The 16,082-nt window shown below is 46.8% G+C and overlaps 1 protein-coding gene across 2 annotated transcripts in view; it reads right to left on the bottom strand.

Annotated features, from left to right (window-relative positions):
• The window catches only part of WDR36 (WD repeat domain 36), a 580,433-nt gene that overhangs the window by 226,323 nt on the left and 338,028 nt on the right, over nucleotides 1-16,082 (bottom strand). For both annotated transcript variants that reach the window (XM_085632587.1, XM_085632588.1), the window contains exon 15: nucleotides 14,154-14,262. In XM_085632587.1, coding sequence (XP_085488713.1) covers nucleotides 14,154-14,262 — 109 coding nt within the window. The remainder of the gene's footprint in view (nucleotides 1-14,153; nucleotides 14,263-16,082) is intronic.

The following is a 16,082-nucleotide window of genomic DNA, read 5'->3' as shown; positions in this document are numbered from 1 at the left end:
ATGTGCAACAAGATTCGATTCCTCTTTCACACCCACACCAGCAAGATGAGAAGGCTATATATTTCATAAAATGTCAACCTCGGAATTTGACACATAGCATTTTGTAGCATATATAAACAGTGGGCAAAAGCATCATTTTTGCCAATGCAAATCTCACCATAATGAAGAGTTGTAGGGAATTCCGAAACATTATTGAGGCTTTAAGTTCTTGTAAGACGCAGCCTAGATTACAGTAATATAATAGCTTTGCTCTACGGGTCACCCATATTCTTATGTACCGGAAAACACTCCTTTCCCACTGTATCCTTAAATCTAGTAGGTGTTGTTGGGGTTTTCTCTCCCAGCACAGCTAATGGTAAACTATTGTTTTTGGATTATTAATATATAGTCTGAGAAAACTGCAAAGTGATCCAGTTTTTGCATCACAATGGGAATAGACTCCTGGGGTTAGGTGAGCTAGACTAGGGTGTTGTCTGCCTACGATGAGACTACATGTAATGTAGAGCGTGTTATGAGTCCCCTGGCTGAATTCTCAGTATCACCCATATTGTCAACAGTTCCACTGCCATTGCAAATAATGTGTAGGAAAGTGTACCTTTTTGACATGGTCACCCCTACTTTTGCCTCGAAAATGATGCAATTTTGACAGAAGTGCACTGGATTCCTGCTATCCAGGTTCCCTGTGCCAGATCTCTTTCCCTAAATCTGTACAGTTGTTCCTTCAATTGGCAATACCGTTACCACTCCTGTAAATCCCTAGTACATGGTACTCATGGTACCTAGGGCATGGATGCTAAAGACCGTCCCTAAGCGCCGCAGCATGTATTGTGTCACCTTAAGGGACCCCTCACCACACTCATGCAAACTGCCATTGCAGGCTGAGTGACATGGGGTAGACAAAAGTGAAAACATGACATGGCACATCTACTGTGTGCACTGCATGCAATATATGTAAGTCACCCCTACATCAGGCCTTACAGCTCTAAGGCAGGTTGCATTATATTTAGGGTTTTATGGTATTTATTTTTTTGCCATTTCTGTCTGTATTTATCCATATTCATTTTTTGCTTATTTTATCTGTATTTATCCATATTGGGTTTTGTGGAAAAAGTACGCTGAAATTAGTATATTTCCACATTTAGTTAACCCATAAATATGCACTCATGCTTGAATGCCTGCCAGGTTTCAGTGCTGTGAACATCCGCAGAAGATAAATCAGTGCACTTATATGGAACTATCCAAATTTAGTATCAACTTTGTACATATTTACTGTTGTTAAAGCCTCTTTACTAAAATTCCTTTCTTTTTTAACACCCTTATCTATCAATCCACACACATCTAGTGGCCTGGCAGTCATGGCAGACAGTATTTAGAATTACTCAAAAAGCAACCCAATTTCCATTTTTACCCATATTTAAAAATAAATACAGACGAGTAAATGGATGTTTTCTGTCTGTATTTATCTGTACAAATCAGTAAAAACGGAAAACAGGGAGCCTTAATTATATTACACGTGAAGACATATCTGCATAAGCAGATATGCTCCTGTGATGTCCAAGATTCCACTTGGACATTGCCAGTGAACAGGGAAGCCATCTTGAGTATATGTACTGGGCACTGGTGATTACATGTTCCCCAGCTACACGATTGCTTCATTGAAACCAAAGATTGATTCTAGTGATGGATGTATTAATACATGCACCTAGAAGGTACCCCCTAAAAATCTACCAACCTCTAGTGTACTGGCTGAGTGGTGTGAACCAGCCTGCCACCACAGACAGGTTTCTGACCGCATGCAGGTGAGAGCCCTGCTCTCAGAGGGCCGAAACAATGCCCGCTCCGGCTGGAGGTGTTGTCACCTCCTCCAAGCAGGATGGCTAATAATCAGCATATCAAGGCAGGAGGCTTCAACGGTATCTTCCGTCTTTGATATGCAGCCTAGGTTTTCCCCAGACAGGGGAAATGCCACCCCCTGCACCGGGCCCATTTGGATCCAGGACAGGCAGGAAAACTAGCTAGTCAGGAGGCATGTTTACTATCAGGCCAGTTCCACCCCTAAGGTGGACTACCTGATGTGAACACGAAAACTAGAATTGCACCATCTTGGTTTTTGGTGGAATTAGGTTCACTGGGTTAGGGTAGTACCCACTTCCCACAGGAAGTGATTATAGGTGATGTAGTCATAATAAAAGTGAGTAACCCATTGACTCCCACTTGTCACTCCCCTTAATCCCCCTAAATTGAGTATTTAGTGACACCTTGGATGCCAGGAACTCAGATTCGGCAAACCCAGAAGAAGAGGACAAAGAAGAGGCATGAAAAATTAAGACATGCTGTGGATGTTTTGGTGCCAAACTCTGCCTGCACCAATCTCGACAATCATGAAGAAACAGACTTTTCCTGCAGCTGAACCTATACCAGGAGCCCTAGTACACTGCCAGCCCTTCGCAAATTGCCAGCAGTCTCCCTTGGAGTAGAGGAGCTACTCCACTGCAGTCCGCAGGCACCAAAACAGCGGAGTCTGGTTTACTCAGCTCCACGGTCATACCAATGCAGCCCCTGCCCAGGAAGAGGTCACCCTGCTCCAGAATATCGGATCCGTCTACCCACCAACCGGAGCTGCACAGCACCAATCCCCGTGGTACCAGACCCCTTGCAGCAACTAAAGCCTGTTTGAGTCCAATCTGGACTCCAATGACACCGAGACTGAGCAGCTGTTTGGTGCCATCAGTACCACAGATCCCCACTTTCACAGTGGCCCAGCTGTCCTAATTTTTGCACCCTCAACCCGCGTGACCGACAACCGCAAGGATCTGCGACACACCAGCCCATCGGCCCTAACTACCCGCACCCGAGCACCCTGGCCCGGGTTCTCGAGAACAGACTGTGCTGCCTTGCTCCCAGAGCCCTTGTGAACCAAGCCACCCTCTTGTGAGCTCTCGGTCTTGCCCACAAGTCCTCTTCTGCAGCTTGTTTGTAGGTGCCCCCCCCTCTCCTTTGGTATAGCACATAAGGCTACCAACCCGACCAGTACCTTAACTCCCCAGGTAGGTAAACTCCAACTGCTTGTGGTACTTTGGATCTTCCAAACCAGCTTAAGTCCTGAAAGGGATCCCCGAAAACATACTACAAGTAGCTGTATACAGTATATGTCTTTTTCTCCCATAGGAAAGCATTACGCGTAAAGACACATTTAAGTGAACATTTAACTTACCTGTGAAAGTCGATATTTTAAAAAGTACGAAGTTCTTGGTATCAAAATGTATATAAAAATATGAGTTTTTTCAAAATTGGTCTTGGATTTCTTCATTGACTGTGTCTCTCATTTATTGCCTCTGTCAGTACAACAAATGCTTAGCACTACCCTCTTATAAGCCTAAACTGCTAGCCCACACTACCACAAAAAAGCATTTAGTGTTATAATTTTTGCATCTGTAAACTAATAAGGGCTGCCTGGACCCTCTGCCCAGGGTACCTCATTTTGGTGCACTATGAAGAGAGTCAGATTCCTACACAATGACGATAGCAGCCATCTTTCCAGTTCTTCTTTCTACGTTCCAGCTCTGAAAGATTTTGCCACTTGATTTAACCCTCGCCACAGAATCCTTGTATAGGAGTCTTTTCCAGCTTAGGATATTAGTGAGGACTTCCATCCTAGTGAGGACACCATTCTAGTGAGGACTTCCATTAGGTGCTCCCAGCTAAGGGAGTCCAAAGCCTTTACAATATCAAATACCACTGGGGCACATCCCAAGGGAGATTTCTCAATAGAGGCTATGGCATGGCCGAGTCATCTAAGATAAATCATAGTGCTATAGCCTGGGAAGAAACCACATTGGTTCTCATGTAATAGAGTCCCTACTCTGGTCAACAGCCTATTAGCAAATATTTTGCGGAGCACTTTTGAATCTACGTTTAGCATGGATAGCGGTCTATAAGGTCAGGATCCATTAGGTCCTTATCAAGTTTTGGTATTATGCCTATAATTTGCTCTTCAAATGGTCTCTTGAAGTCTCTCTCTCCACTTGGTCTCCAAAGATATTTTTGGAAGTCTGTCCGCCACCATATCCAAAAACACCTGGCAGAATTCCTGACAGAACCCACCCTTACCTGGGGCTTTCCTGGGAGGCAGTCAGTGTAAAGTGGAGACCTCTTCCTCTCCAGTGACCGCTAATTTTAGGTCATATTTATCTTTATGGGATATTCTCATGCGGTCAAGCTGCACCAAGAAGACCTTGATCCGTGGTGCTCAGTGCCGCTATGGTCCTGTCAGGCTTTTTCAAGGTCAAGAACAAAAATGCTGAAGCTTTCCTTTTCAGGAGCCAAGCTAACGGTCTTCCAGATTTATCACCCTCCCACTGTAATTTTTGCCCATCTTCAGTCAGTGTGGGCCTGTCCAACGAATCCCATGTCTTTGCTATGTCCTGGCTAAGTTCCAGTCGAATCCTTACCCGAATAGGGGTTGCAGTCTCTTCTTCCTGGAATTGTGCTAGTCTTGATTCCTGTTGAGATAGCTTGTGCTGAAAATGTTTAAATACCACATACTTCAAAATGCACTCCCTCTTTATTACTGCTGTCAGGGTCTCTCCCTCCATTGCTGTAGTAGTTGTCGATCCCCAGTTAATTTTTCAATTAACTCTGCAGGGCCACTCCAATATCTTCCTAGAACACTACTTTACTAAGGGCCTCTGGGTTAGACACCAAACTGGTATCTGTTCTTGCCATCCACCACTATCATAGGTCATCATAAGCAGGAAGCACTTAAAATTCTGGATACCAAAATGTGGTATAGCCTCTTATATGTATCGTGGGTTAATAAATGACAAATGTTTGCCTGTGTATCAGGTGCATGGTTTGCCAGATCTCTAATTAGCCCATTCACTCCATTACCTCAGATAATGCAGCGGTCATCGCGGGCTTTGTGCAATGTTTGGGGGCAGGAGGGTGTCTATTCACGTCAGTATCTAGGACTGAATTAAAATCCACAGCCCAGATGAGGTCAATATAAGGGATTATCAATTCAAACAATGACCAAAAGAAGGCTCGGTCATCACTGTTTGGAGCACAAGAGTTTAAGATGTAGACTTCAACCCCATACAAGAGACTGTATCCAAACACATACCTTCCCTCTACATCAGCTTGGGAGTGCATGGGCTGGAAGGGCAACCCAGAGGCTATCCACAGAGAATCCTCCAAGGTAGGAGGAATATGTGGAGGAAACCATCTGTCCAATTAAATTCTTCTTTATTTTGTTTTCCTCTTCCTCCTCCATCAGGAGGGTCTCCTGAAGCATGGTGATACCTATAGCATGTCGCTGTGCTCTATATTTATTAGTATATGTGGTCTGCCCTTTGAAGTTCCAGGCATCTATTTGTAGTGAACTGGAGGAGTTGATCGTCATCGGTATCCTATAGTGTGCACACTGAGGGGGAGCAAAAAAATCCCCACATAATGTGGAGTATTATTATGGGTCTCAGGTGTCAGTGCGTATCGTTTACCAATCTGCGTGCTTATGTTTGACTAGTAATTATGTGCATGAGATGTCTATCTTCCCCTCCCTCCCTGCCTAATCTAAACTGTGTGTGATGTAATGTATGCTGGAACCAGTTCTCCCCAGGAGGTGCCACAGGCAGCAAACTGACTAAGGTAGGCTCCAGAAAGCCAGGCCCCCGCAAAGCCAATTCTCGAATACAGCTCAATGGACCCATTAACTCATACAGTAGTATCCTTGATCTTAGTGCTCAATCAGTGGGGCTCTCTTACATATTGGGGTTGTCTCTTTTTCCTTTGTCAACTAAGGAATATGCTACTTACCAGTATGCATCTGTTCTTGGCATGTAGAGCTGCAGATCTATACACTGTGCATAGATCGCCATCTGGTGTTGGGCCCGGATGTTTGCAGTTTGTTTTTCCTCTTGGAAAGTCTTTGGGAGTCACGAGGTCGGGGACTCCTCCTCTGGTTAGTATTGCGCATGGGCTTCGGCTCCATCCTCAGATTGTTTTTCGCCAGCAGGGAAAGATGGAGCGTAGTGATAACAGTAAAGAAACCCATGAGTATTGTATCTAAATAAGATAAGACTGGAACGGATACAGGTAGCCAGGGAGGCGGTGGGCGTGTATAGATCTGCAGCTCTACATGCCAAGAACAGATGCATACTGGTAAGTAGCATATTCCGTTCGAGGCATATGAGCTGCAGATTATACACTGTGCATAGATTATATAGCAGTGCCCAACCCTAGCGGCGACCACCTGCATCAGTTGCAGTTGTTTGAAACAGTGTTTTTAGTACAGCTTGGCCCACACTAGCTTGTTGCTTGGTTTGCACATCTACACAGTAATGTTTTGTGAAGGTGTGCGGTGTTGACCATGTCGCTGCTTTGCAGATGTCATCTAGTGGTATGTTCCCTAGGAAAGCCATAGAAGCCCCTATCTTCCTTGTAGAGTGGGCTTTAGGGGGAACCGATAGCGTTCGTTTTGCTTTGTGGTAGCAAATCTGTATGCATTTTACAATCCACCTAGCTATCCCTGATTTGGAAATAGGGTTGCCTTTGTGTGGTGGGGAGAAGGAAACAAATAGCCGTTTGGTTTTTCTGAAAGGTTGTGTTCTCTGGATGTAGTAAAGTAAAGCCCTTTTAACATCCAGTGTGTGTAAGGCTCTTTCCGCAACTGTCTGGGGTTGCGAGAAAAAGACTGGTAATTCTACCGACTGGTTTAGATGGAATGGAGAAATGACTTTGGGTAGAAATTTGGGATTGGTGCGGAGTACAACCTTGTTGTGATGCATCTGAAGAAAAGGTTCCTGTATAGTGAGTGCTTGTATTTCACTAAATCTTCTGAGGGAAGTGATGGCCACTAGAAAAGCTGTCTTCCAAGTGAGGAATTGAAGCTCGCACTTATGTAATGGTTCGAAAGGGGGTCCCATTAACCGTGTGAGGACTATATTCAAGTTCCAAACAGGTGAGGGTGGCACTCTGGGTGGAATTACTCTTTTGAGGCCTTCCATAAAGGCTTTGATGGCAGGCACTTTGAAAAGTGAGAGGTGCTGTCTGTTTTGTAAATAGGCAGCATTTGCAGCAAGGTGTAACCGAATGGAGGTATATGCTAGGTTACACCTTTGTAAATGGAGTAAATAACATATAATGTGTTGTACAGATACATTCAAGGGATTTATTGTGTTGTTGTGGCAGTAAACAACAAATCTTTTCCACTTCGCTGCATTACACGCCCTAGTCGTAGGGTGTCTAGCTTCCTTGATAATGTTCATGCAATCAGGGGGAAGGTTAAGGTATCCAAATTCTAGGACCTCAGGAGCCAGATCGCAAGGTTGAGTTGAGCTGGGTCCGGGTGCCTGACCTCTCCATGGTTCTGGGTTAGGAGGCATGGTGAGAGGTGTAGCTTTTGGTGTGGTACTACTGAGAGTTCCAGCAGCGTGGTGTACCACGGTTGTCTGGCCCATGTTGGAGCTACTAGGATCAGTGTTAGGGAATGTTGTTGCAGCTTTCGCACCACTAATGGAATTAGTGGGAGAGGTGGAAAAGCGTATGCAAATTTGTTTGACCAGTTCATCCATATCGCTTTGCCTTTGGACAATGGGTGTGGCTATCTGGCGGCGAAGCTTGGGCATTTTTTATTTTCGTGGGTGGCGAATAGGTCTATGTGTGGATGCCCCCACTTCTGAAAGAACGGGTGAAGAACCTGTGGGTGAAGTTCCCACTCGTGGATCTGCTGTGTCTGTCTGCTTAGCAGATCTGCCATGGTGTTTTGTACTCCTGGGACGTGTTGGGCTAGGAGAAAAATCTTTTGTGGAATTGCCCATCTCCATATGCTCTGTGCTAACAGAGAGCTGTGGAGAGTGTGTGCCCCTCTGTTTTTGAATGTAGTACATGGCAGTCATGTTGTCTGTGCGAATGAGGACTGCCTTGCCTGAAATCTGCGCCTGGAAGGATTTTAGGGCGAGGAAGATCGCCAGTAACTCCAGATGGTTTATGTGGAGTAACTTCTGTTGCGGCGTCCATGTGCCCTGTGCTGTGAGATGTAACAGATGAGCTCCCCAGCCGGAGAGCGATGCATCTGCCGTTAGGATTATTTGTGGGACTGGGTCCAGGAACGGTCGACCTCTGGAAAGGTTTGTGGTGTTCCACCACTGCAGAGAGCGATGGGTGCGACCGTCTACCAACACCAGATCTGTCAGTTGCCCCTGGGCCTGGTTCCACTGGCGCGCCAAACACTCTTGGAATGGGCGCATTTGGAGTCTTGCATGTGGCACTATAAAGATGCAAGAGGCCATCATCCCTATGAGCCACATAAACACACTTGCTGGGAGAGAGTATTGGGATATGAATTTTTGACGCAGCGCCTGTGTTTTTGCAATCCTGGCAGGGATAGGCTATAGCCTTTGAGGTGTCTATGGTGGCACCGAGATATTGTTTTGTGTGTGATGGTACCAGGTGGGATTTTTGATGGTTCACCGTGAAGCCTAGCTGGTGAAGTAGTTGGACTGTAGCGGCGGTATGGTGCACAAACTGTTGGTAGGACGTGGCTTTTATTAGCCAATCGTCCAGGTAGGGGAAGACGTGAATGTGCTGTCTTCTGAGGTGTGCAGCCACTACTGCCAGGCACTTGGTGAATACCCTTGGTGCTGTTGTTACCCCGAACGGGAGCACCTTGAACTGGTAGTGTTGCCCGTCTACTACAAACCTGAGGTACTTTCTGTGAGATTGGTGTACTGGGATGTGACAGTACGCGTCTTTCAAGTCCAGAGTGGTGAGAAAGTCGTTCTGGGAGAGAAGTGGAAGAACCTGTTGGAGGGTTACCATGTGAAAATGGTCCGAATGAATGTAAGTGTTTAGAGGTCTGAGATCTAAGATAGGTCGCAGAGTCTCGTCTGTCTTTGGAATTAGAAAGTACAGGGAGTAGACCCCTAAATTCCTTTGATTTATGGGGATTTGCTCTATTGCTCCTTTTTGCAGGAGGGAGATCACCTCTTGTGTTAGTAGCGCAGTATGTTCTTGCGACATAGGGCGGTGCCTGAGTGGAATGTTGGGGGTGTAGATGTTAATTCTAGGCAATACCCTGACTGAATAATTTGTGTCACCCATCTGTCTGAGGTGATTGTCTCCCAGACGTGAAGGAAATGTTGTAGTCTGCCTCCGACCGGAGTGGAATGGTCTGGAGGGAGCGGGGGAAAGTCATTGGGCAGGAGGTGTGGCAGAGCGGGCGGTATTTGTTTTGCCTCTGCCCTTATTATTATTACCTCTGTATCCGCCTCTTTGATAACCCTTTGTGAAGGTAGACTGAGGGGGGATTTATAGGACGTGGATGCACTGTCTGATGAGTAGCCTCTGCCCGTGCCCCGAAAGGAAGAACGGCGAAAGGAGCGCCTGGGAGTCTGTGTTTGTAGGGCTCCCATAGATTTCGCCGTGTCTGTATCTTTTTCCATTTTTTCCAGAGCTTCATCTACTTTAGGGCCAAATAGATGATCTTGGTCGAATGGGTGATTTAGTATAGAGGCTTGAACCTCTGGTTTAAACCCTGAAACCCTGAGCCAGGCATGGCGACGGAGAAGGACACTGGTGTTTATGGCCCTGGAGGCTGTATCTGCCGCATCTAGGGCACATCGTATCGAGGTATTGGTTATAGTTTTCCCCTCTTGAATAAGTTCATTAGCCCTAGTCTTGTACTTTTCAGGGAGATGGTGCATGATGGTCTCTAGCTCATCATAGTGCGCCCTGTGGTATCGGGCCAACAGTGCTTGCGTATTGGCAATACGCCATATATTGGCCACTTGTGACGCAGTGCGCTTCCCTGACGCATCTAGGAGCTTGGACTCTTTGTCAGGTGGGGGCGCTTCGCCGGACGCCTGAGAATTTGAGCGTTTCCTGGCTGTAGATACCACTAGGGAATCTAATGGTGCAAGGCCCTTAATGTAAGAAGGGTCTGTAGGGGCGGCTTTGTACTTCTTTTCTATCCGAGGGTTTAGGACCCTGGCCCTGACTGGGTCTTTAAAAACCTCAGGGGCATGTTTAATTACGCCCTTTAACATAGGTAGAATGGCAGTGGACCTATGTGTATCATCGAAGGTGTCCAGGAGGAAGTCCTCCTCTACTGGGTCGGTATGTAACTCCACCCCGTGGTAGTGTGCCGCCCGTGGTAACAAGTGGTGAAAACCCATGGAATCTTCAGGAGGGGATGGCCTAGATGGATAAAGGTCATCCTGTGGGACATCTGGGATGTCCGGATTGTTATAATCATCCCGTGGGTCTGGGGATCCAGTAGGGGTGGGATCTTGTGGCACATCTGTTGGATCATAGTAAGGGTCCCCCAAATCGTCTGGGACAGGGGACAAGGTGGGGGAACGATGAGGTGGAGGGGGTGGAGGAGGTAAAGGAGGAGGGGAAGGCACCCTGAAAGGAGAGGTAGCAATGTCCTTTCTCTTCGGAGGTGGAGGTGGAGCCGGCTTGTCCAAGTGTCTCTTTTTTGAAGACAATGTCAAGTGTCCGGTCTTTGGATCCTTGGTGAGGGTTTTCTGCAAAGGATCCGGCGTGAACAGCTCCTGTGACACTGGTTGATCGGTCGGCGCCGACTGTTTCGGGGCCGACGGTTTCTTAGGTTTGTCGAAGCCGTGCTTCCTGGGAACCTCCGTTTTTTTTGGTCGGTGTCGAAGGGGGTCTCGGCCCGGGAGCGTCGGTGCCGATGGTCTTGTGATGTTTGGTCGGCACCGGAGCAGGTTTCGACACCGAAGATTTCGGTGCCGGGTTTGGTGTGGAGGTGGAGGCCGATTTTTTCTTTCGTGCCGAATGGTGTTTGTCGGCACCGGTGGCCGGCTGGCTCAAGCCCGAGCTGCCGGAAGGCTTAGAAGGCTTCTTCACCGGGCCCAGAGGTGGGGTGTCAGAAGCAGTGTTCTTGGTCTTCCCTAGGCCCGGAGGCGAAGGCGTGACCGACGCCTTTTTCTGGATCGGCGTGGGCGGGGGAGGGGGAATTGTACTCACGACCCACTGCGCCGGGGTGATGTCCTCCACATCGGAGTCGTCGGCCTCTGAAGCGCTGACGAGGTCGTCGTCCTCCTGTTCGATGTCCTGTTGTCCCGGAGCTTCGACGTCATCCCCGAAGATGTCGACTGGAGCGGAGGTAGAGGAGTGCGCCATGTTGCGTCTAGCCCGTCGATCTCTAATGGTCTTTTTTGAGCGAAAAGACTTGCAGGCGGGACAGTCTCGGGCCTCGTGTTCTGGGGAGAGGCAGAGGTTGCACACCTCATGGAGATCGGTGTGGGGAAACTTGGACCCACATCGAGGGCACTTCTTGAAGGGAGTTCTTTCCATCAGCCGAGACCGGAGCCGGAATAGGCCCGAAGGGCGCCGTCGACGACCGGAATCGAAGAAGTGCCAAAGAGAAGATGAATAAGATGATTTATGTCTTTGAAGAAGCTCGATGAGCGAGGATTTGTGCGTAGATCGGTGAACTGGGAAGTTCGGAACCGGAGCGCGAAGTTTTACATCCGATCCCGATGGCGGAAAAAAACAATCTGAGGATGGAGCCGAAGCCCATGCGCAATACTAACCAGAGGAGGAGTCACCGACCTCGTGACTCCCAAAGACTTTCCAAGAGGAAAAACAAACTGCAAACATCCGGGCTCAACACCAGATGGCGATCTATGCACAGTGTATAATCTGCAGCTCATATGCCTCGAACACTGCTTTTGGACATACAACAACTATATGTCGTATAATTATATTTCCCATACCCTGGTTTTTCCATCAGTTCTGATCCTTCCCCAAAATGCCCCCAACCACTCCCTGAGTAATACTCATCAATTAACCACCAGTTCACAGCAGTGACGATCTTGTCTCTCCAGGTCTTCGCACACAGATATTACATCTGTGTGCAGCGCTGACATAACCATATGTCATTAGGCTAGGTCCTTAAGCCCTCGGTCATACTCTCATCACCTATATGTTCACAGTAGGGGGTACCAACTTCCTCTTCTCCCTCCCAGCTCCCAATGCCCAGTGTACCATCTCCGCACACAACTATTTTCTGGGTACCTTCTAGATATCCATGTTGAAAGATTTTTCCGCAGTGGGAGATCAAGGACACTGACCACATCTACGGTGTATTCCAGATCTGCACTATGCTGAGCTGCTCCCATCCCCCCTAGCCACGCACTAACCTCTTCTAAAGATGTGAAGTGGGACCAGCCATTGGGAAATAGCCTCAACTTAGCTGAAAATGGAGCATGTACTTCAGGTTCATAGCTTTGTTCAACAAAGGTTTTATGCAGTCTCTGAGCCTTTTGTGAATAGTCGTGGAAGATTCTTATAGTGCAGGCTTCATATCTTGAATCTCCCTCATTCTCGATCGACCACATAATTGTGCCTCTACTCCTGTAATTAAGGATCTTGGCAATTATCACCTGGGGGGTGGGGAATCTGGCCAGGTGTGCTCTTTAAATCATAAGCATCAGGGAGAGACCGGATGGCTGCAGCGTGCCTTTTAGCCATTGTTCCAGGAAGTGTTCTGGCCAGTTTCCCTTCTGAGCCTTCTGGAAACCCCATTAAACAAAGATTGTTTTTGCTAGATCTGCCCTCAGAGTCTTTTGAATTTGCCCCCCAAGAAGCAGGCTCGATCCGTAACTGAGCGCACCACTGTCTTTAATCCAGCTACCACTTTTGTTATGCGTTATATGACCTTCTCGCTTTCCTGAGATGTTTAGTTGACTCTGCAAAGGTCAGCCCACACAAGATTTACTTCGAGTGCTAATGTGTCCATATTAATTTCTAGTATGAAACTGGAGTTTCTATTACGGGTAGAATTTGCGCCCTTGTAGGTTCTGATGTAGGGGGTATGTTGTGGAAGCTCTCCATGCTGTCTTTCTCCATATCCAGGAGGCACCAAACAATGCATGGGGAAATGGAGGAGATAATATCCTAGGGACACCTCCAGGAGGTCATGCTGCAAGTAAACAATCAGTCTCTCTTAGTTCAGCAAGACTCAACTCACCTCTAACCAGCAGATGATCCCAGCTAAGGGACAGCAGTAAGCTGTCCGTACTCCAGCAGGTAGGCAAGCATACCTCTCAGATCAGGGGGCCACCACAACCCTGGTCGTATAGTCTGATTCCAGCAATCAGACGTTTCTTAACATAGAATCGCCATGTGCTCCCACTAACTCTTTATTACAGTCCTGAGTGAGGAGTATCTAGAGAAAGAGGAGAGGGGTGGGAGGGTCTGCACCATCTGCCACCCCACCCAAAAGCATCAGGCTTGTCGACACAGGGTCACCCCCCACCCAACATTCACCCAGTAGCCCTCTGAGGCATGCTAGCCCCTCACTCACTTTACAGTCAGAGAGGTTTTATAGTGTGACTTGGATTTGTTTCCAGGCCGTGGAGGCCACTTGATTTTCAGGAAAGCAGCACAGGAAAGGGACCTCCCGACCCCACCAGTCCTGCCTCTATGAGGCGTCCTACAAGAGGCTAAAAATAAAGCAATTTAAGGAAATCATCTGACAATCTGCTGGAGAACATGCTGATCAGATAATTCATCAATGCGGTTATTTTTAAAATGTATCATTTTTAACTTCTCAATTCTGCCTTGCTACGAGATATACTTTGGATACCATACCTCAAGAAGCTAGGCAATCTTGGACATGAATAAGTGCTCATTATGGTTCAAGTACTCATACAGATCATTATTAAACCATTTCCTCAAAGATTTAATACATTTAGATTATCAAAACAGGCACGTTTTCTTATTACAGTTTATAAGAGCAGATGTTTGTTGCATTGGACTACACAGGAAGGATTATACACAGATACTGTCAACAGCAGAATTAATTTAAAGATCGTTACAATATATCTTTGCATATGTCTGCTAGCAAAGTGCTTGCCTTAACAAAGAGGAAGGCAGCTACTTGGAGGTCAGACTTGCAATAAGTAAAAAATCAACAGAAGGGCTTAATAAACACAGGTCAAATATCAACCGGCAGCAGGTCTGCGCTACTGAATTAATCTAAAACCGCTCTAGAACTGGACCATACATGCACATTGCACACTAAATTACTATATTTGGGTCTAATGTTCAATAATAGCCTTTATTTATTTTTTTACAAAAAAGGGAAAACTGAAATCCAAGCAATTTTTATTATCCAATGTTACCATGTCATTGATTTTTCCTTGATGGCCAGAAAACTTTCGGACGATTTTTCTAGTTTCCATGTCGAAAACACAAATGCAGAAATCATCACAAGCAATTCCCAGCATACCACTGCAAGCAAATAAAAGTAAAATAACTACATTGGAGACGTTTTTTATCACAATAATTAAATTACAATAATGAAGAAGCGGCTTTCTATAAACCGCCTATTGTAATGTATGGACTGACACCTGTAACTCGATTGCTTTTTTGGAGAATCTTACATCAAAAAAGCAATGCAATTATAGAGGTTAGCATGCTTGAATCAAACATGTTTCTAGGCTTAAACTATTCTTTGAAAAGGATACATAATTGAAGGCCACATTAGAAATTCTGAAGACCTAGAGCCGCAACTGCCTACAAGAAATACAATTCCACCTTTCCCTTTCTCTCAAGAGAACTAACAGGAAAAAGTTATCTTAATGAGCACACTAGTAATCCTATGGCCTCACATACTGAGAGCTCTTGAGAAAATTGTATTACTGCATGCCATTAGAAGAAACTGAAGATGAAACAATGACATTTAGGTTTGTAAAGCTAAAAACGTGCCTTGTGTCACTCAATAATAAAAATTACATTCTCTATAGTGGCCCGATACTCACCATCTCAGTTTCATCTAATAAACTAACCAATGAAAGGCTGAGCCACCATGAAGGAGGAAAGAGATGGGTGGGTGCAAATAGTAACAGAGACGAAGACTAGTAATAATTGCCACGAGGTTCACTCTTTCCTTACTCCCCTGGCGTACTCTAAACTATCAAATTATGAAGGCAGCATCACAACCATATCAATACCAGTAAAGGATACAAGTAATGCCACACCATGCTAAAATGGCACAATGACAGTGTACCGTTCTGGCTTCACACAAGGGGCACGGGGCACAGCCATACGTGTACATCGTAGGGTGCCGCTCCAGGTTACACAACACTGGCTAGATCCTGGTGGCTGCTTCACTGTGATTGCGGGTACCATAGCCGGCGAACAGATTACACTAGGCAGTATATACGCCCCCCCCCACCGCTAGGCCAGATGTTTACAGATAAATTTACACAGCTCTGGGGTGATCTTCCGGGTGGCCTGATGGTGCTAGGGGGTGATTGGAACGACACTATGGGTCCCTTGGATAGGTGGTGAGCTCGACAACCAGATTTACCCCCCGCTACGGCCAAACTAAACGTGCCGGCACACACTCTGGGCTGGGTGAACACGTGGCAGGCCCTTCACCTAGCTAAAGTCAGGTTCTCCTACGCATCCTCAGTTCACCCCACTCTTTCTCGCCTCGATTACCTGTTCATCCCACATAGCTACATGCATAAGGTGTTGTGAGAAAGTGCCAACTTTCTTGCATGGTATGCCCCCACTTTTTGCTTAATTGCTGAATGTACTTTGACTGAGTGTGCCCTGGACTCCTGCCAATCAGGTGCCCAGGGCCTATGTTCCTTCCCTAAAAACCTCAAACCCAAATTGGCAAACCCTGGCCACATGTCAGCCCCTGGTAAATGGTACCCTAGGTACCCAGTGGCCTTGTGACCAGGGAAGGCCTCTAAGTGCTGCAGCACTCCTTATGCCACCCTTAGAGGCCCTGTACCCTAACACAGACACACTGCCCTTGCAGGCTGAGTGTCTGGGTACGAGACAAAACAAAGTCGACATGGCACACATCCCTGTGTGCCATGCCCACCACCTACACTGCCCTGGCACACATCAGTCACCCCTCTAGCTGGGTGCCCTATGCCAGTGGTGTGGGCACAGGAGCATGAGCCCTTTGCCCCTACAGTACCCGGGTCCATTCCTGGGCACTGTAAGTGTAGTGCTGCAATTTAAGAGTACATGGTGCTGAGAGCTCGTCCAACACGAACTCCACAGCACCATAATGGCAACACTGAAGACTG

Source organism: Triturus cristatus, chromosome 2_1, assembly GCF_964204655.1.
Source record: "Triturus cristatus chromosome 2_1, aTriCri1.1, whole genome shotgun sequence".
Classification (NCBI taxonomy): domain Eukaryota; kingdom Metazoa; phylum Chordata; class Amphibia; order Caudata; family Salamandridae; genus Triturus; species Triturus cristatus.
The sequence above is the reverse complement of the archived record's forward strand: the minus strand, read 5'-3'. Positions and strand labels throughout refer to the sequence as shown.